The sequence below is a fragment of the Carettochelys insculpta genome, chromosome 18, assembly GCF_033958435.1.
Source record: "Carettochelys insculpta isolate YL-2023 chromosome 18, ASM3395843v1, whole genome shotgun sequence".
Lineage (NCBI taxonomy): Eukaryota > Metazoa > Chordata > Testudines > Carettochelyidae > Carettochelys > Carettochelys insculpta.
Window position 1 is genome coordinate 5,996,571 of NC_134154.1, and position 27,146 is coordinate 6,023,716.

At 45.5% G+C, this 27,146-nt stretch overlaps 1 protein-coding gene across 1 annotated transcript in view; it reads left to right on the top strand.

Moving 5' to 3' along the window:
- The window catches only part of TAOK3 (TAO kinase 3), a 129,828-nt gene that overhangs the window by 86,200 nt on the left and 16,482 nt on the right, over nt 1-27,146 (top strand). The window contains exons 12-14 of the mRNA XM_075012697.1: nt 2,973-3,140; nt 7,314-7,520; nt 20,157-20,291. Of these exons, the coding sequence (XP_074868798.1) occupies nt 2,973-3,140; nt 7,314-7,520; nt 20,157-20,291 (510 nt within the window). The remainder of the gene's footprint in view (nt 1-2,972; nt 3,141-7,313; nt 7,521-20,156; nt 20,292-27,146) is intronic.

Below are 27,146 nucleotides of genomic sequence, written 5' to 3' on the forward strand. Positions count from 1 at the left end.
CTGCTGTACTCATGGCAGGACCAAACACCATCTCTAGACCATCCCTGACAGGTGTTTGTCGAACCTACTCTTTAAAATAACCAATGACGGAGATTTCGCAAGCTGCCTGGGCAAATTATTCCCGTGCTTAACCACCCTGATAGGAAGTTTTTTCTGATGTCCAACCTAAACTTCTCTTGCTGCAATTTAAGCCCATTGCTTCTTGTCCTATCATCAGAGGTTAAGGAGAATGTTTTCCCTCTTCCTTGTAACATCCTTGTAAGTACTTGAAAGCTTGTTATCACGTCTCCTCTCAGTCTTCTCTTTTTCCAAACTAAACAAACCTAGTTTTTTCAGTTTTCCCTCAAAGGTCATGTTTTCTAGACCTTTGATCATTTTTGTTGTTCTTCTCTGGATCTTCTCCAGTTTCTCCACTTGGTACCTAAAATGTAATGCCCAGAGCTGGATGCAATATTCTCTTTAAAGCCTAATCAGCTCAGAATAGAGCAGAAGAATTACTTCTCAGATCTTGTTTGCAACGTTTCTACTAACACAGCCCAAAAAGTTTGCTTTCTTGGGCGGGGGAGGGTGTCGTATCACTGGTGACGTGTATTTAGCTATTTCCTGTAGATTCCTTTCTTCAGTACTCCTTCCTAGATAGTCATTTCCCATTTTGTATGTGTGCAACTGATTAGTCCTTCCTAAATGGAGTACTTTGCATTTGTCTTTATTGAATTTTATCCTATTCACCCTAGTGAGGTCCCATGAAATCAAGCTATCGGGGCTCGACAGTCAACCCTGATACTCCTCATCATTGGGAGGAATAAGGGAGATCAAAGGGCAAAACTTGGGAGTTTCTCCCGTCAGCCTCCCCCTGTGAGGACTGCGAGATAAGTCGATCCTAGATACGTTGATTCCAGCTACAAAAGTTTCATAAGTGGACTAGTGTATCTAGGATTGATTTTGAGGTCTAGTGTAGACCTGTCCTAAGAAAGTTATTTGGTTGATTTGAAAAGATTTGTTCTTTACAAATTCATGCTGACTGTTCACAATCACCTTATTATCTTCCAGATGTTTTCAAATGGATTTCTTAACTATTTGCTCCATTATCTCTTCTGGCACAGAAGTGCAGCTGACTGGTCTGTAGTTTCCTGAGTTGTCCTTATTTTCCTTTATATAGATGGGCACCATATTTTCCCTTTTCCAGTCTCCTGACATTTCACCTCTCTTTCATGACTCTTCAAAGATAATAGCCAATGGCTCAGATAGCCTGTCAATCAGCTCCTACAGTATTCTAGGGTGCATTTCATCAGGCCCTGATGATTTGAAGGCATCTAACTTTTCTAAGTAATTTTTAATGTGTATTTTTCCTATTTTAACTTCTGAACCCACTTTATTTTCTCCAGCATTCACTGTGCTAGGCATCCAATCACCCCCAGCCTTCTTGGTGAAAGCCAAAACAAAGATGTTTTACAGCACTTCTGCCATTTCCCTCTTACGTGTTATTGTTCTTCCCTCTTAATTGAGTGATGCTCCCACCCTGTCCTTGGTTTTTCTCTTGCTACTAATATATTTGTAGAATGTTTTCATGTTACCCTCTGTCTCTAACTAGTTTGAGCTCATTTTGTGCCTTAACCTTTCTAATTTTACCCCTGCATACTTGTGTTATTTCTTTATATTCATCCTTTGTAATTTGACCAGATTTCCACTTTGTGTAGGATTCCTTTTTGATTTTTAGATCATTTAAGATCTCCTGGTTATGTCATCTGTACAGCATATACTTTCTCCTTAGAGAGCTGACCAGTGTATCCTAATCTGTAGCCTACAAGCAATGTAGTCGGGTGTAAGGAAGCTGTGCTACTTGTTGGCAAACGAATACCCTATCCAGAATGTTTCATTCAATCAGAAGGCTGCGAAGTACAAACACCGTCAATGGCTCCAACTCAGAAGAGCGTACCTGTGGGCAATTTGGTGGCATAGCAGGCATTCAAGCATATGTTTCAGTGCTGACCTAAGTAGGGATGAACTCTAGCATGCGCTTATGTGTTTTTCTGAATTGGGATCTCTGTAAGGACCTCATCCTATTCCCATTTACTTCCTGGGAGCACAGTAAAGCCCCTTGTCCTCCTTTTATTCCTATTTATGAATCTGAAATGTATAGACAATAAAACTTTGTATGAGATTGAGGGAGGAAGTTGCCAGTAACAGGAGTAAGAATTCCTTCCTGCTTGTGGGCCCCTTGCTTTTGCACCTTATTTATTTCCCTTTACTTAGCTCACACATAATCTGCAAGTTAGTCTGTTTAAAACTGATTATGTTGCTCTTTGGACAGAATGTGTGTTTGTATTTGGAAAGGAACAGACCCAGCTACTGTTTGTATGACAGTATCTCGCAGTGGTCCCACCCAAAATGTAGGCCCCGTTGCTCTAGGCACAGGACAGACCATGCCACAAAGGGCACAGTTGAAATAAGCAAGACAGAACAAAGGACATGAGGGAGGATGGGCAGAGAGGGAGAAGTGACTTGCCCAGGGTCACCTAGCAGGTCAGTGGCAGAGCTAGGAATGGACCCCAGGTCTTCTGACACATTGTCTAGTGCCCTACCCACTAGCCCTCCCATTCTGAGTTCATCTCTGATTGATGGCAGCCCATCTGGTTTTTTTTTTTTTTTTTTTTTTTTTCAATGTATTTGTCAAGTAGAGCATTGACCTTATTTCTCCATATCCTGTGCTTGGCTGATTCTATAACGGTTGAAGTGTTTTGCTGCCTGAATGCCACATGACTTACTGGTCTTGATGTGGCTGATATACCATGCACCTAATCCATGCTAAATGAATGCTGGGATCTTTGACACCTAACGGCGTTGAGGATGGGGGAAGAAATGTCACATCAGGTGACTTTTTGTGTGATAACTATCATGGCCCAAGTTGTTTGCTAAAACGCATATGGTGCCACCTCTGAGGCTACATATCTTCTCTCTTGTTTCAAAATCAGCACGACTTTGTTCGCCGAGACCGGCCGCCCCGGGTCCTAATAGACCTAATACAGAGGACGAAAGATGCCGTACGTGAGCTGGATAACCTTCAGTACCGGAAAATGAAGAAAATTCTTTTCCAGGAGACGCGGAACGGGCCACTGACAGAATCCCTGGAGGAGGAGGAGGTACTGTTGTTTGTCATTACATCAACCATGTCCAGACACTTTCCGGGGCAAGGGGAATGTTGTTGTACCCTGCCCCTGTTTTCTTGTTTGTTGTCCCAAGTCATCAATTTGGTTCCTGAGTCCAGTCGCCCCTCCCAGTAGGGTGCAGGGGCAGGCCTTAGCAATGGATGCACTGAGGCCTGCCTACTTCCCAGCATCCAAATAGTACTGCCCTGAGGAGCGCACGCTGTACAGCTGTAGCTTGCTAGAGTTCCCTGGAGCTCAGCAGAGATGCAGCGAGAATGGACAGGGGTTGGGAAAGACAGGCCCAAGAGAATGCAATTATCAGATTAGGTTAGGCACATGCATGTCTTGAACGCTTTGTGTTGGGCTCCTTTCAAAGGATCAACTTTTTTCAGTGAAGCTCACAAGAACAAACTCATTGAAACTCCTCCTTAGAGAGGGGCTTTGCAGGCCGGATCAGGGAGGGAATAGGTAAAACTTCATTGTGGAGCAGTGACGCTCCTTGCCAAACAAGGATGCAGAGATACTTAAAATGAGGCAAGTAAATTTTCCTAAATCCCATAAGCTGTGGTTGCAGGGCAGGTTTGCCTGGGCATTCACTGACAGCATGATCTCTTAACTTGCTGCAAGCTCTTAGATGAAACCTTCCTTCCTAATCCCAGGGGCACAAAGCTTTTACCCCACCAGGTTCAATAGGAAGAGTCCTAAGTGGGATCCCCTCAGCATTTGCTTGTGTGTACACTTTACAAATGGATGCCAAGAAAACTCAGTAAGGAATTGAACATAGACATCTAAGTCATTGTCATCCTCAGTGTGCAGGGGGTCCCTGCCTTGGGACTTGCTTCTCCCACATCCCACTCCCCTGGCCAGGCCTGAATCTGGATGTGTTGATGTTTCAGGCACACTGCAAAGCTCACCTGTTGAGGAAATGGGGTGAGGGTGACGGGGTTATTTTATTGGCACAGTATTATTGTTAAGAAGCTGGGTTTAACAGCAGCAGGTCTAGTGGGATTTTGGTGGTGGTGGTTTTAGTTCCTTAAAGGATGCTTGGTATGGCCACTTAGTGGTGGAAGAAGAGACCAGCTAATCTCAGTGGGGATCTCACCACTGGTTTAGAGAGGATCAGTAGTGGATTTGGTCATCAGACAGAATGAGGGCAGCTGTGCAAAAAGCCCTTTAGGGATGCTGAGGTTACATTTGAAAGACCACAGGAAAGTGGAGGGGAGCTAAAAGGCACAAAAGCTTTCTCTTCCTGGGACATTAGCTCCGAGACATAGTCTGCCTACATGACTTGAAATGTGTAGCAGCGAGGAGATAGGGGTAGGGAAAGTACAAATGAATGAGCTTTCAGAAATGATGTGCTGTATTCTTGGTGACTTGTGACTTAGGATCTTTTATCGTCAATACCAGCAAACCCAGTTAATATCACCATTGCACTGTTTTTCCTGTGACTGAGACGTTTCTGTACATTAATTGACCTATCACAAGTGGAAAATTAAATCAGCTAAGCAGAGGACCTTTTTAAAAAAAGTTCCTGAATGCTAAAAAAAGTGAACCACGGTTTGAGGGGCAAGGTCAAACACACAATTAAAATCTGGTTCAGTTCAAACCATCAGCCCAGTTAATCAATGTGCAGTAATTAGCACTGCCTGGGCTTCAGAGAAGGAAACCAGTGATTTTCCTGTTTAAAAATATTAAAGGAAAATTATTTGATATCACTTGATATGGGCGCATTTGGGAAAACTAATGTATCATGGTTTGGTGCCTGGGAAAACCTTTCCATTGAGGGCATGAATGTGATGCAGTCTTGACTGCAGGTAAGAGGCAGACATTGAGTGGGAGGTCGGAGTTCAGCATTTGAGGCTAATCTTGGGGGTCTGGGGAGATCAGTTGTGCTACCGTGAGAGGAAGAAGTCTTAGGCTCGCCAGCCGGGATCTCTGTGCTGCGCTAGAGTGACGTTGGCAGCACTTCGGAAGAAAGGTTCAGAGGAGCGCAGCTGTGACTGCTTTGAAGAAGAATGGCAACTGTACCATGGGAGCAACAGCATCAGCCACTAGAAGCTGAGCTGCACAGGGATTTCCGTTCTTTCTAACCTGCCTCTTCTTAGAATTGCCAAAATTGCAATTTCCACGCTGTCTGCCCGAGAGAGTTTCATCATCATCCCTCCTCACTGAACGGCTGAACAAAATCAGCCCAAGGACAGCAAGCGAGAGGGGAGTACTTCCCCCCATTTTAAAGTTTAATAGCCCAAGCGTTGAACTGCCTGGCTGGGGGGAGAGTGCTGAAATTTGTCATATGATCACTATCACCAAGAAGCACGTGGGCATGTGCCAGTCAAATGTGATTTGGATTTCAGGGTTACAATCCCCAGGGCAGGTTGCAATGAAGTTTTCTCGCTAGGCCTGTTGAGGGCATTGCTAAGGGAGCCATGCTGCACACATACGCATGTCCAGCTTAGCAGTACAGGATTCATATGAACAAGGGTGCACCACGAATCAATCTCTGGCCTCTGTCGCTGCTTGTCTTGTTAGCAAAAGCTGCATAGTTCCTAACGCCCACCTGGGGGAGGGGAGGGAGGGAAGTGTCCCCCCCACAGGTTCCCTAGGGAGTGCAGGAGACATGTTCCCTACCGTGAACATCACTGGGGGTCTGTACAATGAGTTCCACATCTTGGAGCTTCGAACCCTTTTTTCCAAACTCCCTTGGAAACCGGTCGGGGGAAGGTCAGGTTGGGTACTCGGGTGGGGACGTGAGAGAGTTCAGGTTGTCAGTGCAGCCCCAATGCTGTCCTTTGTGCACCCATGCTCGTTGGCGTGTTCCCATGGCCTGGTTCTCGAACGCAGCTTCGCCTGCAGCTTTAGACCTGCGCGTGTAACTCGGGGCACACGTGTTCTTTCTTGCACCTGGCTATGTCTGTTTTTAATTTGGTTTAGGATAATAAAAAGCACCCACACACAGGCGAGGGTCCTGCCAATTACTTGCCGTCACCAAACCATATACGGATTTCAGTCAGGGAGCCCTTCTACCGAGCAGCAGCTCTCAAGACAGATGCCAGCTGTGCTTTTTTTGTGGCAGTATGTGCTGCTACTGCATACCAGCACCTTCACATCAATCTGCCCCTAGACCGGGGATCTTGCGGCTGGGGCTGCCAGCGGGGCTGAGCGCTCCAGCTAGCTCCCAGCTGTGTGGTTCTCCCCGCCCCACACTGGGGGTGAGTACCGGCACCTCTTTTTCTACAAAATAAATGCTGGTTTTCAGCCTATTAACTGGCTAGTAAAGTATTGCAATGCTTTCATCCTGTGGAGCACAGCCTCCTTGGCGGAGCAGCTTACATTTTCAAAGGGACGCAGCACCTGCCTATGAGCTTCAGCCATTCGATGTATCTTAATAGAAACTACAAACATCATTTAAATCAACAGAAGGTAATTTTTGTTTAACCCGGGTTAAAACTCCAACTCCTGGAAAAAGTTCCAGGGGATTCTGAAGGGATCTGAAACAGTCGCTCCCCTCAATTTTTACATCTCCACTACACAGCACCTCAGCTAATGGTGACGGGAGCATTGTGCCAGAAATTGCTCCTTTCTCAGGGTAGTTCTACGCTAGGGAACAAACTCGATCTCAGATATGCAATTCTAGCTACGCCATTAGCGTAGCTGGAATCGACGTATCAGAATTGACTTTCTGCCCTAGTGTAGGCCAGGCCTCTGCAGTGTTGCGCCAATGTCCCTTATTCCGTGCGATAGCGTGGAGCGCCAGGGTTGACGGCTGAGCCCAGAGAGATCGATTTTTGCCATGTCTCAACACACACAGCAAAATCTAACTCCTAAAGATCGATCTGCCCGCACCGATCTTCAGGTGAGTATAGATTGACCCTCAGTCACTTAACAGCAGAACCTGGAAGGCTTCCAGTCAAACCCTAATGCCTAGCTTGAGACAGAACTGGCTTGCAGCCGAAGATGCTGTGACAGAAGAGAGAACTGAGGTCATCTGGTAACGTTAGGGGGATGCCTGGTTTGGCTTTTAGGAGGTGAACAACAAGGAATTTAGGTGGTGGAAAATTGTGGCAAAAAACCTGTAGCTCTACAGAGCAATGTTGGCCACTGCAGAAATATACCTGAGGCACTTCATCACCTGCAGGGTTTGTAACTCTCCTGCCTCTTGTTTTGTAGGACAGTGAGCATGGCTCAAGCCTGAGTCAGAAGATGGACAGTCTGGGCAGCAACCACTCCATCCCCAGCATGTCTGTGAGCACGGGCAGTCAGAGCAGCAGTGTGAACAGCATGCAGGAGGTCATGGATGAGAGTAGCTCGGAACTGGTCATGATGCATAACGACGAGAGCACAACTAATTCCACTTCCTCTGTGGTGCACAAGAAGGTATGTTCCCTGGTGCGCTCTGCAGCTTCTTGCAGCTGCTGCTTTCGCTCACGTTGGTTCAGGTTCTTCAAGGCCCAACACAGCAACAAGTGCCCACCCTTGCCTGGTGTGAGGGTGGGAGTCTCAGCAGACGCCTGCGGGATCGAGCTCTTTGCATTGTTTTATTTCCGGCTTTAGCTAGTAGGTGGTCTTTGAAAAACCATAAAAGGCCATTGCTGACAGGCAGGTAGGTTCACCGCACACTTCTTCACCCAGCTCTGCATGGGCACCTTCATCCTTGCCTGCAACACCTCCTAGGTGTCCTTGTTCTCCTCTGAGCAATTGTGCCACATTAGGTGCTGTGGTTTCAAGTGGCCACATCTACCCCAGTGCCATTTAGCAGCTGCAATTTATGACCAAAACCTGAGTCTGACCAGGAGCACAGCACCCTGAAGCACACATACGAGGTAAGTTTTGAAGGCAGATTCCATTCCATGCAGCTCTTTTGTGGATTGTCTGCTCGCTTATTAGAGTGGCAGCTTCAGTCCTGAAGTCATCTGGATACAGACCAGGTGCTAATCCTTCACTTGCTGTTCAGAATTCATTTTTACGTAACCACAGTAGTGGCTGGCAGTGATGGCCAGTACAATGGAGGTGGTTGTGGTAGCTGAGTTTGCAGAAAGTTTGAAATATATATCTCGTGGTGGTCTGCAGCTCGAGAAGCTAAATAGAAGTCCTACAATAGAAGTGTGAATTTCTCAGTGGCGTGATACCAGCAGAGATGGGTTCTAATCATTTAAATGCTTCCTCTTCTGAACAAGCTTGCGTAAAGAAGCAAAACTGCAATGTGTCATTGAAATGTTCGTCATTGAACAGAAGTCTTTTAACGTGGCTTTCCTCGTGTGCTCCCTGTTGTACCTTCAAGCAGTAAATGTGTATTTGTAAAGGTTCCGATTAGTGACGTAACGTAATTAAGTTATAGCCGAAAAGGTGCTCCCGGATTTCTCTTCTCAGCTATGCTGGAAGCCCCGTGTTCAGCATTCACTACTGTTTCCTTAAAAAGGGCTGAGTGGGAAACATCAGTTCTTACAATCCCCCCAGGAGAGGGAAGAAGGTGCTGCAGAGGCTTTGTTGTCCTTCATTGTAGCTAGAGCCTTTCCTTGTTCTGTGCAGGTTGCAGAAATTACCTGTTTCTTCCTACTTGTTATGTACAGGTTGGACCTCCCTAGTCCATCACCTTCAGGACCTGAGTGGTCCTGAAGGAGGTAATCTGCCGGACCAGGGAAGGTTTCCTGCCTACGCTCCACTTCCAGCCCCACCCTCCCCCCCGTGCCACCCCAGCCAGGCTGCCAGCTGCTGGCCTCAGCTCAGCTGGCTACTGGGCTGCCAAGGCCCCAGCCCCTCTGCTAGGAGCCCCCACCACAACCACAGGTGCTGCAGCTCCCCTATCATGATTACCACAGCCCCAGCTCCTCTGTTGGGGCTGCAGGGCCACAGCAGCTACAGCACCTTGTCTGGTGCTGGGGCAGCCCAGTAGCCAGCTGTGCCGCAGTCCCAGCTCCCAGCTCTGCCATGGCCTGGAGCTTCTGTCTCTGTATTGCCTGAGTTTCAGCCACCAGGGCTCTCTGGCCTGGGAACATCCATGGTCCTGCGGGATCATGGATGTTGCTGGACCGGAAAGCCCTGGTTTAGGCAGGCGCAACCTGTATTTGAATGTCTTGCCCAGATATACAGGATACACTTAAAGCGGGCTGATGGGGATGTTTGTTTTCATAAGTCACAATGATTTTACTGGCTTGTAAATGTCACTACAACTCAAAAAAATAAAACGTGTGCAGTGCCTGTTGGACACGAATTGCATTTATTTCATACGAGTGCAGAAGCGCTTCACTTTAAACTTTCATTTTGTAGTAATTTTACAATACATTCTTTGTACAAATTCAAGATGATTGGTAAGGTTCTGGTCTAGTTTTTCTGGATCTGTATACAGCTTGCTGAGTCTGGGGCTGAGTGACTTCCCTCTCAAGTAATGCCAGTGAGAGTTTGGCACCTAACTGCCCTAGACCTGTTTGACAAATCCAGCCATGCCGAATGGCTTACATGCAGTGCTGAGGTAGTGCTCATGGCTGAAGACCAGCGTGTACATTACTGATGATGTGCCTGGGACGAGTGTATTTGTCATCCAGGAGAATATTCTTGCATACACTCGTTGTTGCGCGTTGCGTGAACACATGACTCCCACTCTGACATGAAGCTGGACGGCACCAACTAACTGCATGCATTTCTTTCCTCGGAGCTTTACAGGTGCCCCTTCATGTCTGTGATTTCAGGCATGCTTGCTCGCTTGCAGAACATTGAAAAAATAAACATGTTCCTAGGCAAATTGTTTGTTCTTTTTACAGTGATCATCATTTACATGTCAGCTTTAGCCATCCGTTACTACAGCACGCTGTCATAGAATCTTAGAATACTAGGACTGGAAGGGACCTTGAGAGGTCATCGAGTTCAGCCCTCTGCCCCCATGGCACTGTTCGCTCCCTACATTTACAGACATGGGTGGCAGGTGAAGGTGTAGCTAGGGAAAGCAAGCCCCAGCCCTGCACTGAGGTCCTGCCCCATCTGCAACCTCTCCTCCTAGGCGGCTGGGGAGTTGGGCTGTTGTGGCACGACCCCATCCATGCCCAGTGGCTGGGAAGCCAGGCATCCGTACAGTAGCCCCAGCCCTCCTGGGCTTCCAGGGAGCCAGGCTGCCACGCCACATCCCAAGAGTTGTGGGGAATGTAGGCAATTTTGGGAAGGCAATGCCTTTCCTTGCTTGCATTACCTACCACCCATGTTTACAAGGTGATAGGTCTTTAGGAACATCTGGCAAATGTTCACTTTTTATTGTCTCAGCTGTATTTGCATATACCGGAAAATGCCGAGTATATACCATAAGTATGAAGTATAACTTGCATCACATCAAAGATAGAAAGATATTGTTTTTACATATGTTTTAGCAGTATTTTATTTGTTTAGTAATTGCAACTCTCAATGAATGTAGCTACATTTGTTATACATTCGCGTGCCTGCTAACAAAATGTAAATGCAGCAGAGGTTAAAATGTAGAAGTTAAATTATAATAGGCTTTATACATATGTACACTTACAGTATTTGTAGTAAACATTTAGTTTCTTAAATTTTCCTACTTTGAAAAGTTAGTGCATATTTGAGAGTTATTCTGGAGCCCTAGCTACAAACAAGTCCTGGTCAGCTCACATCCAGTTACGGTGAAGTTTTCATCTTCAGTCTGACTGACTTCTAGAGCCATAGAAGGATATTGGGTCTCTGGGCTTCAGCTAGCCAGTGAGCTATCATCTAGTCTCATTTAATTCACATGCTTCCACGCCATAGATTTAACCCTTATCAAAGTAAAACAAGTTCCATGTGCATTTATGTTGTTCTGCAGACTCTGCAGACATCACAGCGATAGCACTGACAGCCAAGGGTGTAAGCTCATCTTTAGAGCAAAGACTGTTTGAGCTCATCTGCTAAGAGTCCAGCAGAGCAGACTGAGTTGACAGGTGTGAGTATGGGGGAGGAGCTGCCTTATTCCAGGCAGCGTGGTATCACTTCTAGCCAGTTGTCACAGCTAGCACCAACAGACACATGACATGAATGGGAGAGAGTGACTGGCAGCATTTAACTTTCCACACCCTCCCTTTCGTGAATTGTAGTGCAGTAGTAGGATGTCCTATGGCGATCAGTCTGCTGGCCCCGTAACCAGTACCCCATATCTTAAAGAAGCCCTATTGTCTGTCATGTCTCCATCCAGCTCCCAACTTACCTGGGAGCTCTTTCCTTCCCAATGTGACTGTCCAGCGTTGGCACCTCTTTGTGCTGTGCTGATCTGGCTAGTGTAATAGGGACGCAACCCACTAAATTACTAGCTGAAGAGCGAGCTAGGTAACTACTTCTCCAGCTAAAGACGGAGTTTCTTATGGATATACGTTCCCCTGCTCACCTCCCTTTGGAAGCGGATTCAGTCATTCACGCAGCTGCTCAGGTTACGAATTGGAGGCAGAATGACATCACTGGTGCAGCCCAAACCAGCTGTATCTTGGAGGGGAAAAACAATGCCAGTTTCACTCTAAATTTGCTATATCGTTGATGGTTGATGCATCCCATGCGTTGTGCTCAACTGAATCGTGCAGGATTCATGGTTTACTCCTCCCCCTCACTCAGGAGATGGAGTTGGTTGTCACAGCTCTGTGCTCTGTTGCGTGTTCTCTTTAGGGTCCTAACCATGGCTAGTTTAGCAACACCCTCCTTCATATTTGCATCTGGAAGGCTGGCAGTTCTCTTTGTTGAATGGATACTGTTGTCCAGGTAGCATCTGTCCTCTTGAACCGCCTGAGGGGAAGTGGCGTGAATCAGTCAGGATATAAAATGTCAGGGAGCACTGGCCATAAGAGAGGTGGGCTCAAGGTACTCAGGCACCACGAATATTCAAGCCAGGCTGTGGGTTCCAGCCACATGACCTGCAACACAACCTCAGCAGGGTGGTGAGGAATTTGGGAGCAGTACAGCCTTTGTGGCAGGGAGCTTGTTTGGTTAACGTTAACAAAAGGCTAGTCATTAAAATGACCTAAGGATCATTGGATTTTCCCAAAAGCTCCCCAGGCACTCCTGTCAAAAGATGAGTAACAAACATTAGGCTTCCAGGAGAGTTTTGCCAGGGGGTTTAGCGGCAGAGTTTGAGAGGGGCTAGATACACTCAGTCAAGACCTGTGGCAACTGAGGGCTAGTCCAGTGGTGTCTGAAACAGATTTACCTGATCATCACAGCCTGCCAGGAGCCACCATGTCCCAATCCCGCCAGGAACTCCCCCACCCCCAGCCAGGCACTGCACCCTGGCCCCCCGCCAGGTACCCTCCCCCCAGCCAGGCCCACACACACACACACACACACACACACACACACACACACACACACACACACACACACACACACACACACACACACACACACACACACACACACACACACACACACACACACACACACACACACACACACGCTGTGAAATTACTGACTGCAGAGCCACTCAAGCCTCCTGGGGCTGCCACCGCGCAAGACCACGCCATGAGCTGCCCGGTGGCTGGAGCCCAGAGGAGCCACCTCAGCAACTGCCACCAGGCGCTTGTCCCACCATCTGGTGGGGCGCATGCCCAGAGTGGCTGGAGGGGCGGCCCACGTGTGCAGCTCTCCTGAGCTGCATTCACCACATCCCACTTCCTCGTTCGCCACATGTGGCGAAAGGGGAGAGTACTGGAGACCGCGGATCAGTTTATACTAGGGGGAAAAAGTCAGTTCATAGCAATTGCATGGCTATAATCAATGTATTGGAAGTCAGCTTACCTGAATGTCCTAACTAAGGAAGGTTGACAGGAACGTTTCTGCCTTCGGACCTCCCTTACTCCACATGATAGCGCGGAGTACCTGGGTCGACTGTTGACCCCAGCGAGAGCAGTTTTGCCATCTCTTTATCAGATGCACAAAATCAAACTCCGGAAGATCAATTCTGACTGAGTCGATCTTCCCAGAAGTATAGATAAGCCCTGACTCACCAAATTCCTGCTGAAGAAAAATTCAGTAAGAGAAGATGGTGATGGATTGGATACTCCCTCAGAAGACCAATCACCAACATCACAAGGCAAGCCTTAAGTTGGAACCCTTAAGGATGAAGGAAAAGAGGGAGCCCAAAAAACACCTGGCAGAGATCAGAAGGCAGACACTAAAAAGACAGGATATGCCTGGTCAAAACTGGAAAAGATCACCCAGGACAAGGGATGCTGTCAAATGTTCGTCAATGGTCTATGCTCCAAGATGTAAGAGTGGAAGAGGCTTCATCATCATGATCATCGGATGCACTTAACATTCTTTAAATTAAAACCAAAACCACCTGATTTAAAAAAAAAAAAAAAAACCTCAGATGAGACTGACTGGGACATAGTAGAGCGGTCTGACCTCTGATCAGACAACCTCTGTCCCTTTGAGGAGGGTGAATATCTCGGGGAAGGAGAACATACAAGTGAAGCAGGGGGATGTGACGTAGAGTTGGGACCCTCCTTCCAGATGGTGATGCAGTATCCTCTTGGACGGAAGAAACCTCTTTGCGGGAGGGAACTCCAGCTCTTAGGAAACAACCGGTGTTAGTTATGGGGGATATGATCATTCGAAACTATCAGCTGGGTTTGTGATGACCAGGAGAACCATGTAGTGACTTGTCTGCCTGGTGTGAGGGCTGCAAATCTCTTGAGATGTCTAGCTAGACTTATGTATACTGCAGGGGTGGAGTTAGTGGTCATGGTACATATAAGTACCAATGACAGGGAAGGAGAGGAGAGGAGTCCTGGAGGACAAATTTAGGCTACTAGGAAAGAGATTGAAATCCAGAATCTCCATGGAAGCATTCTTTGATACACTTCCTTTTTCACACGCAGGGCCAATTAGACAGGCAGAGCTACAGGGTCTCAGTGCATGGATGGGACCAATCATTTAGGAAGTAGGGGTTCAGATTTATTATGAACTGGGGAAACTTTTGGGAAAGAGGGAACCTGTACAAGAAGGCTTGGCTCCATCTAAACCAAAATAGAACCCAATTGCTGGTACTTAAAGTTTAAAAGGTTGTAGAGCACTTTTTAAACCAAGAGCTGGAGGAAGGCTTGATCAAATACAGGTAAGATGTAATGAGAAACAGTCAAATGAAAAAAGAGTCACATCATGTCATGGCAGACAGATAAAAAGTGGTAAGTTTTTATGTGCTTATATACAAACCCTAGAAGTCTAAATAATATGGGAGAACTAGAGTGCCTCCTATTAAAGGAGGCTCTAGATATAATAGGCATCCAAGAAACTTGGTGGAATGAGGATAGTCAATGGGACACAGTAATATTAGGGTACAAAATATATTAGAAAGATGGAACAGGTCCCCATGGTGGGGGAGTGGCTCTGTATGAGCGAGAAAACATGAAATCAAATTAAGTGGAAATCTTAAATGAACCACACTACTGTAAGAGTCTCTATGGATAGTAATTCAATGCTCTAATAATAAGAATATAGAAGTAGAGCGACATTACCGATCACCTGACCAGGATGGTGATAGTGACTGTACAATGGTATGGGAGATTAGAGAGAGACTATAAAAAATAAACTCAATAATAATGAGGAATTTCTGCTAACACCATGTTTACTGAGTACATATGACCTCTGGATGGGATGCAGAGAGAGTTTCTGACACCTTAAATGGCTGCTGCTTGGAGCCACTTGTTCTAGAACTGACAAAAAGAGAGACAAGTCTTGATTTAGTCTTAAACAGAGCACAGGATCTGATCCAGGAGGTGAACCACTTGGACATAGTGAATTAATTAAATGTAACATCTCGATGGTGGGAAGAACACCTCAGGAACCCAACATTGTGGCATTTAATTTCAGAAAAGGGAACTACACAAAAATGAGGAGGTTGGTTAAACAGAAATTAAAAAGTACGATGTTAGAAGTGATATCCCTGAAAGCTGTATGAAAGATTTTCAGACACTGTAATAAAGGCTCAATTTAAATGTATACTACAAATTAAAAAAAAAAAATCACAGTAAGAGAACCAAAAAAGTGCCACCGTGGCGTAACAACCAAGTAAAAGAAGCAATGAACAATAAAAAGGCATTATTAAAAAGTGGGAGTTAAAGCCTAGTGAGGAAAATGGAAAGGAGCATCCACTCATGTCAACTGTGAAGTGTAAAAATATGATTAAGAAGGTCAAAAAATAATCTGAAGAACAGCAAGCCAAAACCTCAGAGTAATAGCAACATTTTTAAATATGTTAGCAGCAGGAATCCTGCTAAACAAACTCCCTCCCAGAGCCTTCAGTACGTGCAGTAGGGGAGAAGGGGGGCGTAATTGGGGAGCTTGGACTCTGGTCATTCTGGGCACCACCAGCATTTCTACAAAAGTGACGCCCCTGTCAAAGAGTACTTACTTGCAACAGAAAGCTTGGGAATTTAGCTGCCTGATGATGAGATGTAATCAGCATTGATGCGATTTTTCTCAGTATATGAATTTCTCCAATCAAATTTCTCAGTGATTACCATAGAGACTTTTCTCTAGTTTTGTGTTAACTTGATTCTTTTCACATCAACGTGTCTGCTTTACCCTTCACAGAATTGCTTGGGCAACAGTGATTTTATGTACTGAAACACTTGAGGCAAACTGTGAGTCTGCTTGTGTTCCTGTCAAGATCAAAGGCAAAATTCTGACTTTAGTGTGAACAGGCTCAAACCATAGATCCCTAATATGTTGAGTTCACCCGTGCTCATGTGTAACTTGCTCATCCCCTTTTAGTGCAGGCTTCTGCTCTGCAGATGTCTTGGGCGCATGTGTGAAGGTTGTTTTAGATGTGCGTTGTGCTCCGGGCTGTGAATAATGCTCTTGGGTGTGGGTCCGTTTTTAAGAAAAAGACCCAGTCAGCGTGCTCAGGAATACATTTCAGACTATGTGGTCAGAGCAGTGGGGGGTGAGGGAGGAATATTGTTAGCACAATATATTCAGTGCAGTGAATAAGGAGATGACCTTGGAATGTAGAATTAGTATGGTGGATTAGCTTTCAAAGACTGTTTTTCGAAGAGGAGGAAGGATGACCTGGGAATCTGAAGATCAGTTCCTCACTCTGTCTGAGGACCTGAGGCGAGGCAAGTCATGTCAGCTTTCAGAACTTCAGGATCCCATCTCTCAAGTGGGGGTGATAGTACCTTACTGCCTCACAGCTGTGCTGTGTAATCGTTATTAATGTGCGTAAGGTGCTCAGATGCTCTGGGAGATGAATGCTGTATAAATAGCTAGATAGAACCTATTTGAACCCAGTTATGTACCTTATGCTGTCCAAGTCAAGAAAATATAGTCTGAAACAGATCTAGAGCCGAACTTGCCCAATTATTGGAGTACTTGTAACCAAACGTTTGGTTTGATTGGTTGCAGAGATTGGCCTGAGAGGCCAAGTTTGGCTCCTAACATCTTTAAAGACCCAAGTCGGGCGGGGCTTACAACCAGTTTTTCCAAATTGGACTCATGTCTGCTGAGAGCTAATATATGTTGCTCAGGCTATTGGTAATAGAAGGAACCTCCAGGCACCCATTCTTACTCCTTGTAGCTAGACCTCTCTTTCAATAACTGTTGGCCTCGTCGCTATGCCTCGCTGGAGGATGGGGTCCTTGGGACTCATTTGTCTCAATTCCTTTCACCTATTTGGTGCTAGCTGACAATGCTATTATGATGTCACCCATAGGTCTTGGCAATTATAATGACTGGATCTGTATTTTTTCTGCCCACTCTGATAAATTTCTTTGAATGTGTTTCTCTGTTAATTTACCCAGGGTTTCTTGAGAATTAGTTTCCCATGTGATAGATATTTTGCATGAGGCAGAAGCACCAAACCCTGACTCTGGAATTCCAAGGCCATTATTGGGCTTTTGTCTACATCAGGTTTTCCAGCCATTACATTTTCTATCCTTTTTGTGTGCTTGATTACAAATTAACTGCCCCTCACCTTAGTTCGGCCAACAAAGGCCTGTTGAAAGATTTTGTTACTCACAGTTTGTAATCTGTTCTAGTCCAGGCAGCTAAACGCTGCCCGAAGATGCTGCTATACCTAAATCAATGAAAGTTGCACGTGAGGATGTGAAGACACAGTTTTCATCTTTGAGACTCCACCTGCAAAAAACCCCATGGCTTTTAACAGCTTACCTCTTGTGGGGGAACAATTAAAACTTATGAAACAGTGTCAAAGAGACAGTATCATTTCATGCTGTCTTCTGGAAAATGTCACGGAGGTTATTTCACTTACAAAAGCCCTTTTTTACAGTAACTTGGCTTATTCATAAAAATGTTTTAGAAGATCACATGGACCTCTACCACACAAATGTCATAGCTGCTGTCCTGCTAAAGCTGAAGACCTGCATCTTTTGCATACCTTCACCTTCTTCCCAAGACGCCAAAGAGGACATTTCTCTGTGTCTTGCTGAATTTGGGAGAATTGTTTGGTTTTAACCAGGAGTGTCCCCTCCCCTTAAGGCTCAGAACTGAGACCAATGGCCTTTTGGCCAAAAAAGAGCCCATCTGCGTAGTGTCTTGATCATTTGAATAGTTTACTGGAGAGGAGGGGTGATATGTGATGTAACCTCCATTTCATGCCCAGCTGTTCGCTCTCTTCCCTTATATGTAAGAGCCCAGGTAGGTCATTGCGGAGTGGAGTACTCCAGAAGGCTTCCATAATAGTCTTCTAAATATGTTGCAAACAGAAGGTTTATTTTTAGTGGCTGATGCATCTGCTTGGAACATGATTATATATCCCATCAGTAATGTCTGTTACAGAGTCCCTGATCACCCAGCACACTCCAGCCTTACAAAGCTTCGTAGATATTTTCTCAGTAGACCCACACAAACCCAATTAACTGAAAAGCATTCTTGCAATTTAAATATTTAGTCATGATATTTCAGTAAGGACTGGGATCTAAGCTTTAGCTTCGTTCAGGCACTTAAAGATTTTGGACCCTTTTCTCTCTCTATTCTGCACATAGAGCTGAAAGGTAAAATTCAGTTTAAATTTTAATATGGTTCATCTCTAAATTTATGTTGCATGAGCCTCTGTTAAAAGTGATCATAAACCCATAAAATGCCCAGATCAGGGTGACAAAAATATAAAATAATATTCTTCTTCCACAGACTTTGTATTTCAAGAAGAGACTTCTCTCTTTAAATTTATTTCCCTCCCTGCCCTCTCGCCAAGTTTTAAACCTTCCATATCTCCACCTGATTTTAGGGGTGCCACCTTTATTAGCATCTTCAAAGGAGGGAATGTGCTAAAATGCAGGGACAGCTGTAAATTCTGTTCTGCGACAACCTTAGCAGGTTCCTCTCATCCTGCCAATACTCAAATGGGAGATGTAGTATAGAGTGCAGCATCCCAAAATGAGGGACATAAGTAAAACCTGTTGGCTCTAGGCACCTTAAAACGATGCCTGGGTGATTCCTGGATATAAGCATTTCCTATAAACTTTACTTTTCTGCTATATATTGTTCACCATATAGGCCATGCATGAATTTGTGTAAAAGGACGATACACCTGGTTATAAAATAAAGTCTGGGAGAAGGGCATACTTGTTGGAGTCAGGAAGAAGTGTGTCAAGACATGTTTGACTACACTAGAACTTTTTCATATAGTTTCCTACTAATTCTCCTCCATAGTGGGAATACTAGTGTTGGTAGCCAGTAACTGTGGGTTCTGGTCTTGCTCAGTGATGGTCTAGATTAGAGGCCTGGATGGCTGTAATCACGGTGGCCATCTGCAGTTTTGCCATCTCCAAGTGGTCAATAATAATAATAATGAATCAGGCTTCAGAAGATCAGGTGGTATTTTTTAAAAATAGTGGTTGTGTCATTTTATTTGTCTTCTGGCTTGAGGGTCTTTTTGATTCCTGTTTCCAACCTTTATAACAGCAGGGGCTAGATGCACCTTCAGGGAGTCTCATGTAATTGACCTCAGGAGCTAGGACTTTTTTTTTTAAAACACCCGATAAGAGTTGGCAACTCTGTAGAACCTGCAACTCTATCTCCTCCTGAGCTTCCACTTGTGTAAGGTCCTGAGGCACTGCACCCCAGAGAATATCAAGAAGTCCAGTGTACACTGGTCATGGATGGGCTGACCCACAAACACAGTTTCCAAATACTTTTCCCTTTTGGAAGTCACGTTTATGGCCATTTCTCCTGACAAGTCGAGTACTTGCACAGACCTGAGTGGAGGGGGCATCTATTTTGTGTGACAAACAAAAGAATGCCGCTTTTTGTTGCAAGACTTAAATGCAAGCTGCAGAATTGCTAGTTCTTAAGCCTTTGACAGCTGGAGAGAGGGAGAGGTTTCGGAGAAGACCGTTTGGATTAATCTATGAGCTGTCTCTTTAAATAATAATAATAAAAAAAAAACCCTTTGCGAGGCTGTGGAGAGAAAGTGCTAGAACTGTGCACGATCATGACTGGAAAGCAGGATCCCTGAGTGGTCACTGAGTCTTCCCAGCACAAGATAGAAAAGCTGGTCGCTTCAAGCCTGCAATGTTTTTAGGCACACCAAGCCTTCTTCAGCACAGCTAGCAAACGAAAAGATCAAATTAAGGAGAAAGCAAACCTGGAAAGGGAATGAGGCAAAATCTTGTTCCTGGGTTAAAAGGGAACAGCATCCTCCTGGCTAGACATGGAAATCACATTTTTAAAGGGATTATTTGGTTGCAGCACTTCAAACAACCCTTTCTGAAGCATCTGGTTGCTCTGCATTGCTTTGTGCTTTTGCATCTTTTTTTTGCACCTATGTAATTCTGGAGGTTTTTAAAAATCTATATCTATATTCTGCCAGGGATTCCGAAGGCATCCTGCTAGCGATCAGCTGACATTCTTCGCCGAAGGCTGCAATGTGTTGCTTATTCGTTTTGTACTGTGGGAGCTGCAGGGGCTAGCAGAGAGCTAAACTATGCATTTCAAACAGCAGCGCTTGTGCAGAAAGAGGGGTGAGAAAGAGGCAGCCGGCCAGGAAAGAGCCCAGCTGGACTTTCTCCTTGTTTTTATCCATTTCTGCAGGATCATGTATTTATAAGGGATGAGGTGTGCCACAGGGATCGCAGGCCTGAGCTGCGGCCTACCCAGTCAGTCCAGAATCAGGCCCTCCACTACCGGAACCGAGAGCGCTTTGCCACAATCAAATCAGCATCTTTGGTAAGTAAACACCCATTCCCCCTGTTCTTCCTCTCTGTCTCTTTGGTTGGGAAGAGGTTCAAGCATTTTCTTCTTGCCCATACATTTTTTTTGTTGGCATAGCAACTAAATATTGTACAGAGAGAGGTGTGTGTGTGTGTGTATGAGAGAGAGAGAGATGTAAAAAAGTCTATGCTGGGTGTGTTTCCAGCCTGTGTAAAATCAGACCCATTTATGGGTGAAGTTGATTCTCATCTTTCTATATTGCATCTATTTCTTTCATTAGTGGTGACTGCTAGTAGGAGACTGATGTGCATGCATAAATATTTGTTTGCATCTGTATGGGGAGGTAGATTTTTAATTAAAAAAATTGTATAGGTAGGCAGTTTTTTCATTAAAAAAATGAAAGCGCCAATGTATTTGGTGATTTATAAAAGGATACTGTTAATCCCAGGTATTTATTGATGGTTCATTGATTTATTTATTTCAAGCATCTTTATTTACTGCATTTTTCTCCCATTTAAACCCATGGAACATTGCCTGGCTCCAATAAATAAGGGTGTTCAGCCGGCTGTGGGCTCACAAAGAGAGGAGGAGGGGCTCCTAGGATCAGCCAGCATTTGTACTATTGCAAGTGTGAGCCATGTAGATGGCTTTGTAGTAGCAAAAGGGGTGTGTGCCGGAAGAGTTCATTTCCTTGCTGCCTCCACCATCTCTGTCTCTCTCATACACACAGCCTGAAATCAGCAGCAACCTCCCGGGGAGGGAGGGAGCTATCATAAGCAAGAAACAAGGTCCTAGACTGAAAAAAAAAAATGAAAGATTACATATTTCAGCTGAATTCATGGCAGAGGTCACAGGGGTAGGGAGATTTACCAAGTATCCAGCATCTGGCAGTTACATTTGCTGCCTATTATGACATCATCCTGGACAACCCAGAAATTACAATGGGTAAACCTCCCCCCGGCTTTTTTTTGTGTGCATCTGAATGATTCCCCCTCCGCCATCGCTACCATTTACTGATTCCCCTCCAAAACCCCAGCATGCATGCATGTGTGTTAACCTTAGATTAAAGCTTGTGCAGCCGGGATATTAATACTGTTTGTGCTGCAGAAACCTAAAATGAAGCAGTAGAATACAGACTACTGCCGTTCTGGTGGCTGGCCTGCATCTAGGGCAGTGAGTTTCTTCTCCCAGGTGTATTTCTGAGTAACACATAGTCTGATTATTCCCCTCAAATTCAAAGGGTGACCTAGAAACGTGGGCATTCGAGGTCTTCATCCTAGCGTTCCTGCCACAGCTGGGACCTCAGCTATCCTAGACCCTTTTGCTGTCACTCCTGTGTTGGGATCCGTCTGTGTACTGTACAGAGCCAAGCAATTGTCTGCACTGAACAAATACGAAGGCCTCTTTCCAGCAAGGTGGAGCTGGGAAGGACAAACCATAAACAAAACAATATGTCACAGTACAAGCCAAAAAACCCCACAGAGATACAGATCTATAGACATAGGCAGCTTGTTGGCTGGTATCTCTTACCTACCCTGGAAGGCTTCTCTCAACCTTAATCCCTATACCTGAGGGCATCACTCCAGTTCTCTTTCGTCTTGTAATTCTCTGGGGGTTCTACTGTCAACAAGTTATCCTACAGCAATGAAGGTAGCCAGATGGCCTTCTGCCAGCCAGGAGAGGGAGCTCATGTGAGCATGTTCATTATCCGTGAACTCCCAAGGTCACTGCTAAACCTCATCTCCTGGCAGTATTCTCTGAGGCTGTGCACGCAGGGAGTCCGGGACACTTGGGTTTGCTCAAGCGTCTCTCTCTTCGTGACCAAATCACCGCATAGTTAAAGGAGTTGTGAGGCTGAGCTAGGAACTCTTCTCTTTTTTTTTTATTTTCCCTGTCATTTCCACGGGGCACGTTTGGGGTCCTTCTGGGCTGGTTTGGAGTTCACAGGAGCGTAGCGAAGCATGCGCGCCGTGGTGTCTTCCAGCGAGAGTGAATGGGAGACTAATGACGAGACTAGCTGCCAGTTAAATCCACTGGGTGTACCCACCAGCCACGCTTGCTTCCTGGGTGAAGCATGGACTTCCCATTCATTCATTCTTTTGCTTCTAGTGGCTGTATCTGTGAATGCCTCCCTGTCCACTCTGATGACAGGAATGAAATGGAATGCCTGGAAAGCAACATGCGGTAACCTCTCTTCTGGTGGCTTTGTTGTTCCTCCCTTATCTACATACGAAGGAAAAAATTGAAACTGTTTCCCCATCGAATCTTCAGAGTTAGAGGAATGTAGTTGCATGGGCAGGGATTGTCATCTTTTGTGTGTGTTTTATTTCACTTTATAATTGGAATACCTGTTTTCTTTCAGTTTGGTTATAGCAATGGCTTCCTCCCCTTTGATTCAGAGATCTCATTTATGTAACCTTTGGGGGGGCTAGATCCCACTATTGTTGCCATTAATAATTCTGCAGAGAGAGGAGGATTCATAAGCTGCACTCACCCCAAACTGCTTTAGGATGAGCTTAGAAGAGGGAAAATTCAGGATCACCGGAAAGGGGTTACTGGGCATAACACCGGATGTTTCTAGCTTCCCTACCACCAGCCATTCAGATTTCCATAGTTCTTCGCTCTTCTAGTTGGTTTACACTTAGTGTTGCTTCCATAAGGGATCTTGAGTGAGGTTCTGTCTTCTCTACATGGATTTCTGGGTTCTGCCCTCCAACCCCTGAAGAGTTATACAGTTCATGAGAGATGTAATGACTGTATCTTAAAGGCCACAGACTACTTTGATGCGATTGGTAGGATGACGATGTCTCGAAGATGTATTGTTTTGTTGGGATGAAAAATCATCTTCCAACTGGACTGACTCAAAAGCCTCAGGCTGAGTTGGACAGTATGGTGGATATAATGCATTTTGCTCCAGAGAGGGAAGGATGTGTACTGCAGAACAGCAGTCCCAGCTGGTTGAATTCAGGAACAATATCTGAGGTCTCTGAAACCAGGCTCTCCCAGGTTTGACTGACTGCTGTAGTGCTGCAGGCCCTGACAGGAGATGGATATCTCTAAAAGAATATTAGCAATCTGAAATGTAGTTCATCTCCAAAAATTGTCAGTGTGGGTAGTTCACGTGCCCCAGAACCCCATGCTAAACTTCATCGTTCTACAGTCATGCTTTCCCATTGATTTTTAAATGAGTTTTTCTGTCTTGTTCTTTGTGAGAGAGAGACACAAACAATAGGAAAACATACAGTACAGGAGAAACAGTGAATTGGATGACCCCCAGAGTGCCCCTAGATACACAAAGGAAACAAGCTGTGAAACCAGAAGTATTTTTCCCCCTCTAATCTCTTTCAGAAATGGTGAGTTTAGATATTCTTTGTAACAATAGTGGATAAAAGTTATTCTGACAAGAGTGTGATAGGGAGAGCTCGGTGGTTTGAGCATTGGCCTTGTGAACCTAGGGTTATGAGCTCAGCCCTTGAAGAGGCCAGTTAGGGTCTGGGGTAAATAGATTAAAAAAAAAAACTGTCTTGGTCCTGCTGAGAGGGCAGGGGACTGGATCCAAGGACCTCTCGAGGTCCCTTCTGGCTCTATGAGATATGATAGGAGTGTTAACTTGGGATGGAGAATTTTAGTCCCCTTCTGAAACACAGGCTCTCAGGTTTGTTCAGTGTGAACAACTATTTAACAGTACACCTCTATGAGATGCCTTCTCTCTCATTGTTTATAAATTGAGATCTACAATTCCATAACATCCCTGTGGCAACGGTAGCCATCGCTTGCATGGGACAGCAAGGAAAAAACATTCCATGCCCTTTTTCTATTTAGTGCAGTATAGGAAGAGTGAATCTCATGTGCCTGACCAGTTCTCCACAGATTTGAAGCACGTTTTGGTAGATCACCAGGGGGTTCAAGAACCTCCTCTTCAGAACTTGGACAATCCTAGTTCTCCTCACTTGGAAAGAAAATGGAACATGCTGCATCATGATCACAAATTTCAGGCAGCTCCCATCCTGAAAAGAAAGTTCATCTAATCCAGGCAGCCAGAGACAGGGTGGGGTTGGATGGTGATAACGGTACTGTCTGATTTTATTACTGAGGATGTGGCCCCTTTTTCTGAGGACCCACCATGCTTTTGGATGCTTGCCTTCATAGTTCTTCACAAAATATCGGTTTTCAAGACGATGGCCTCTGGTGCTTGAAACCCTGGAGAGTTAACGTAGCAGTAGCAAAGTGGATTCACCTGAAGAGCTTCTTTTTCTGTCTGGAATCAAAATGCAGACAAGGGATTCTTGTGTGCTCACTCTTGGACCTTAAACTCCTCAGGCATCCGGTACATGGACCATGTTTTATGAGTCTGACCACTGAAGTAACATCAGACCGGCCGGATTTCAAGTACAGATGTATACTGTTTTCTGGATCTGTTTAAAATGCATGGCATTTTAGCCACAGGGTGTCTTTCTCTTGACAGAATCATTGTCTTGTAGTACCCCAACCCCTGTCCCAAAAGTCTTCAGTTGATACTATCCGCTCTATTCTCTTCTCATAGTCCCTTTTCTCCTTGTAATAGACCACACGTTTTCCTGAAACACCTCACCCTGCTAGCAGAGGCTGATGTTTCTGGAAAATGGTCAGGAGAATTCTGGTTGCTCATCTCACTTGAACATGACAAGTGAGCATGGCTTGTGGGGGAGAGGATAGGGTGTCTGGGCTGAGTAGTGTGTAGGGAGGAATCCAAGTAATAGCAAACGCTGGGAAAGAGCTTTGAATTAAACTTTTTTTTATTAATAATGTCTGGTAATAAAACCAAATTCAGGGCTGGCCGGGGGAGGGCGAGGGTGAGTTTGGATTCTGCATGATGTAGAAGCAGGCTGGAAACAATATCTATTTACGCACCCTTTAACCGTATCAAAGAGAGGGAACAAATAGTCCTTTGTAAAAGCTGGTGTAATTTATTTGGCCATTCAATCCTGTAGATGTTCTGATGATGATGTGTGTCATTTCAACACAGAACTTTTAACAACTTCTGGTATGTTTGGCTTAAAGTATTGTGACATTTTCTGATCATCTGGGAAATAATTTTGCAGTGAACAAATCCGTCTTCTTCCTTATACATTATAATCTGTGGGTATTATGCGCTTTGCAATGCACTTGTATAGTTACAGGTGCCATTAACATTGTCGTTGTACTTCATCCACGGTACTTATTTTGTCATTATCATCTGACTGACGTCACCCCAATCTTGTCCCTTTGATGACTGTTACTCGTCATGCTAAAGTTGGTTTCACTTCCTGCTCCTTGTGCGCAAGTACAGTAAACTCTTCTTTATCCGGTATTGGATCAACTGGGACGCTCAAATAACCGGCATAACTCTGGCAAACCCTGAGTCATGCCACAGCTTCCCCTTCTTACTCTGCCAGAGAGCAGAACTGAGCATGGGGGCCCTGCCCCACCCCACCCCTTGAGGCTTGCCCCAGTCAGCGCCCGCCCTGCATGCCTCTGTGCTGCGTGTGCGTGCAGCCAGTGGGCTCCTCTGATCAGAGCCCAGAGCGGCTCCTCGTGCGGCACGGCCACGTGCAAGCCCCGCCAGCGACACTTTCTCTCCCTACCCAAAGGTAGACGGGACGGCACTTGAGCAGGAGCTGGTGCTGGTGGGTGGGAAGAGCTGAACTTTCTCATGGTGGGGGCACTGACCTGTGCCTCTGCCTCCCACCAGCTGCTCTCTGTTATCTGGATTATTTGATCGTCCGGCAACCTCCCAGTCCTGGGGTTGCCAGATACGAGGGAGTGTTCTGTATATAGTCAGGCTAGTGAACTTCAGCAAACCGTCTTTGACTCTTGATGGAAAGAGGAGGTTTTTGTGTCTCTTGCATGTGTTTGGCTTTCACACAGCGACAGGCTCTCCCCGAGAACGGAGCCGGACTTAGAGGGAAAACGGAAAGCCTGGGTGCGTGTATATTGCAGGGGTTTTTTCTGCAGTGCTAGTGGCTGCCCATTTTGTGCCACAAATTCCATTCTTCTTATCAGCAGCTATTCTGGGCCTTTATCTCCAGTTTTACTGGAGGTTCATTATTATGTGCTGGTATTATTATGTGTTCTCAGCCCAGGCCAGGATAAAGGCCTTCCTGTCCGCTAGGCAGATCTGTTTTTCACACCCTGCTGCAGCTCTGGCAAATGGTCTGGCTGGAATGAATTTCAGCATGCAGCCACCATGGTTTCACTCGAGAGCCATGACTATTGTTCCCAGAGGCATCTCAGTTGTCTTGTCAAACTTGTTCAGTTCCGTTGCATTCGATGTTTTTGTTGATCGCTGCTTCTTGCCAGCTTGTCTAAAAAGGCTGGGCTGCCTAACGACTGTTTTAATAACCAAAAGCATGTTTTGCTTCCTTTACTAGCAGTTAGGGCCTCCAGTGGTCCAGAGTGCAGACCAGCCCAAGTCAGGGCTTGGTTCTCAGTTGTCTCGTCTGCCAGCGGCCGTGGTGATGCAGCGCATCTTCCTCTGTGGAGCCTGGGGTCCCCCAAACTGCAGAGAAAGCCACGCCTGTGTCTGAAAATACATCCTGTTTCGTGAAGTCTCTTTAGTGGCCGTAAAAGACCTGAGCACCATTTGCTTCTTGCCCGATCTATGGAGCAAGTGTGGCATTCAAGCCTACAACATGGCTACGGCCTCTGGTCTCGTGTGCCATCCATGCTAGGCTCAGCTTTCAACCCCAGCTCCCTCCCTATGCAGAGCAGCCATTAGTAAGGTGTAGTTTTGATAAGCAGATCTATGATCAGGTCTTTTTCCCATGAAGGAGATGGCTTTGGTCTTTCTGGCAGTTCTCTCCTTGGAACGGGAAGCCTTTCAGCTAGTCTTTTCTCCTTAAAATTCCAGGC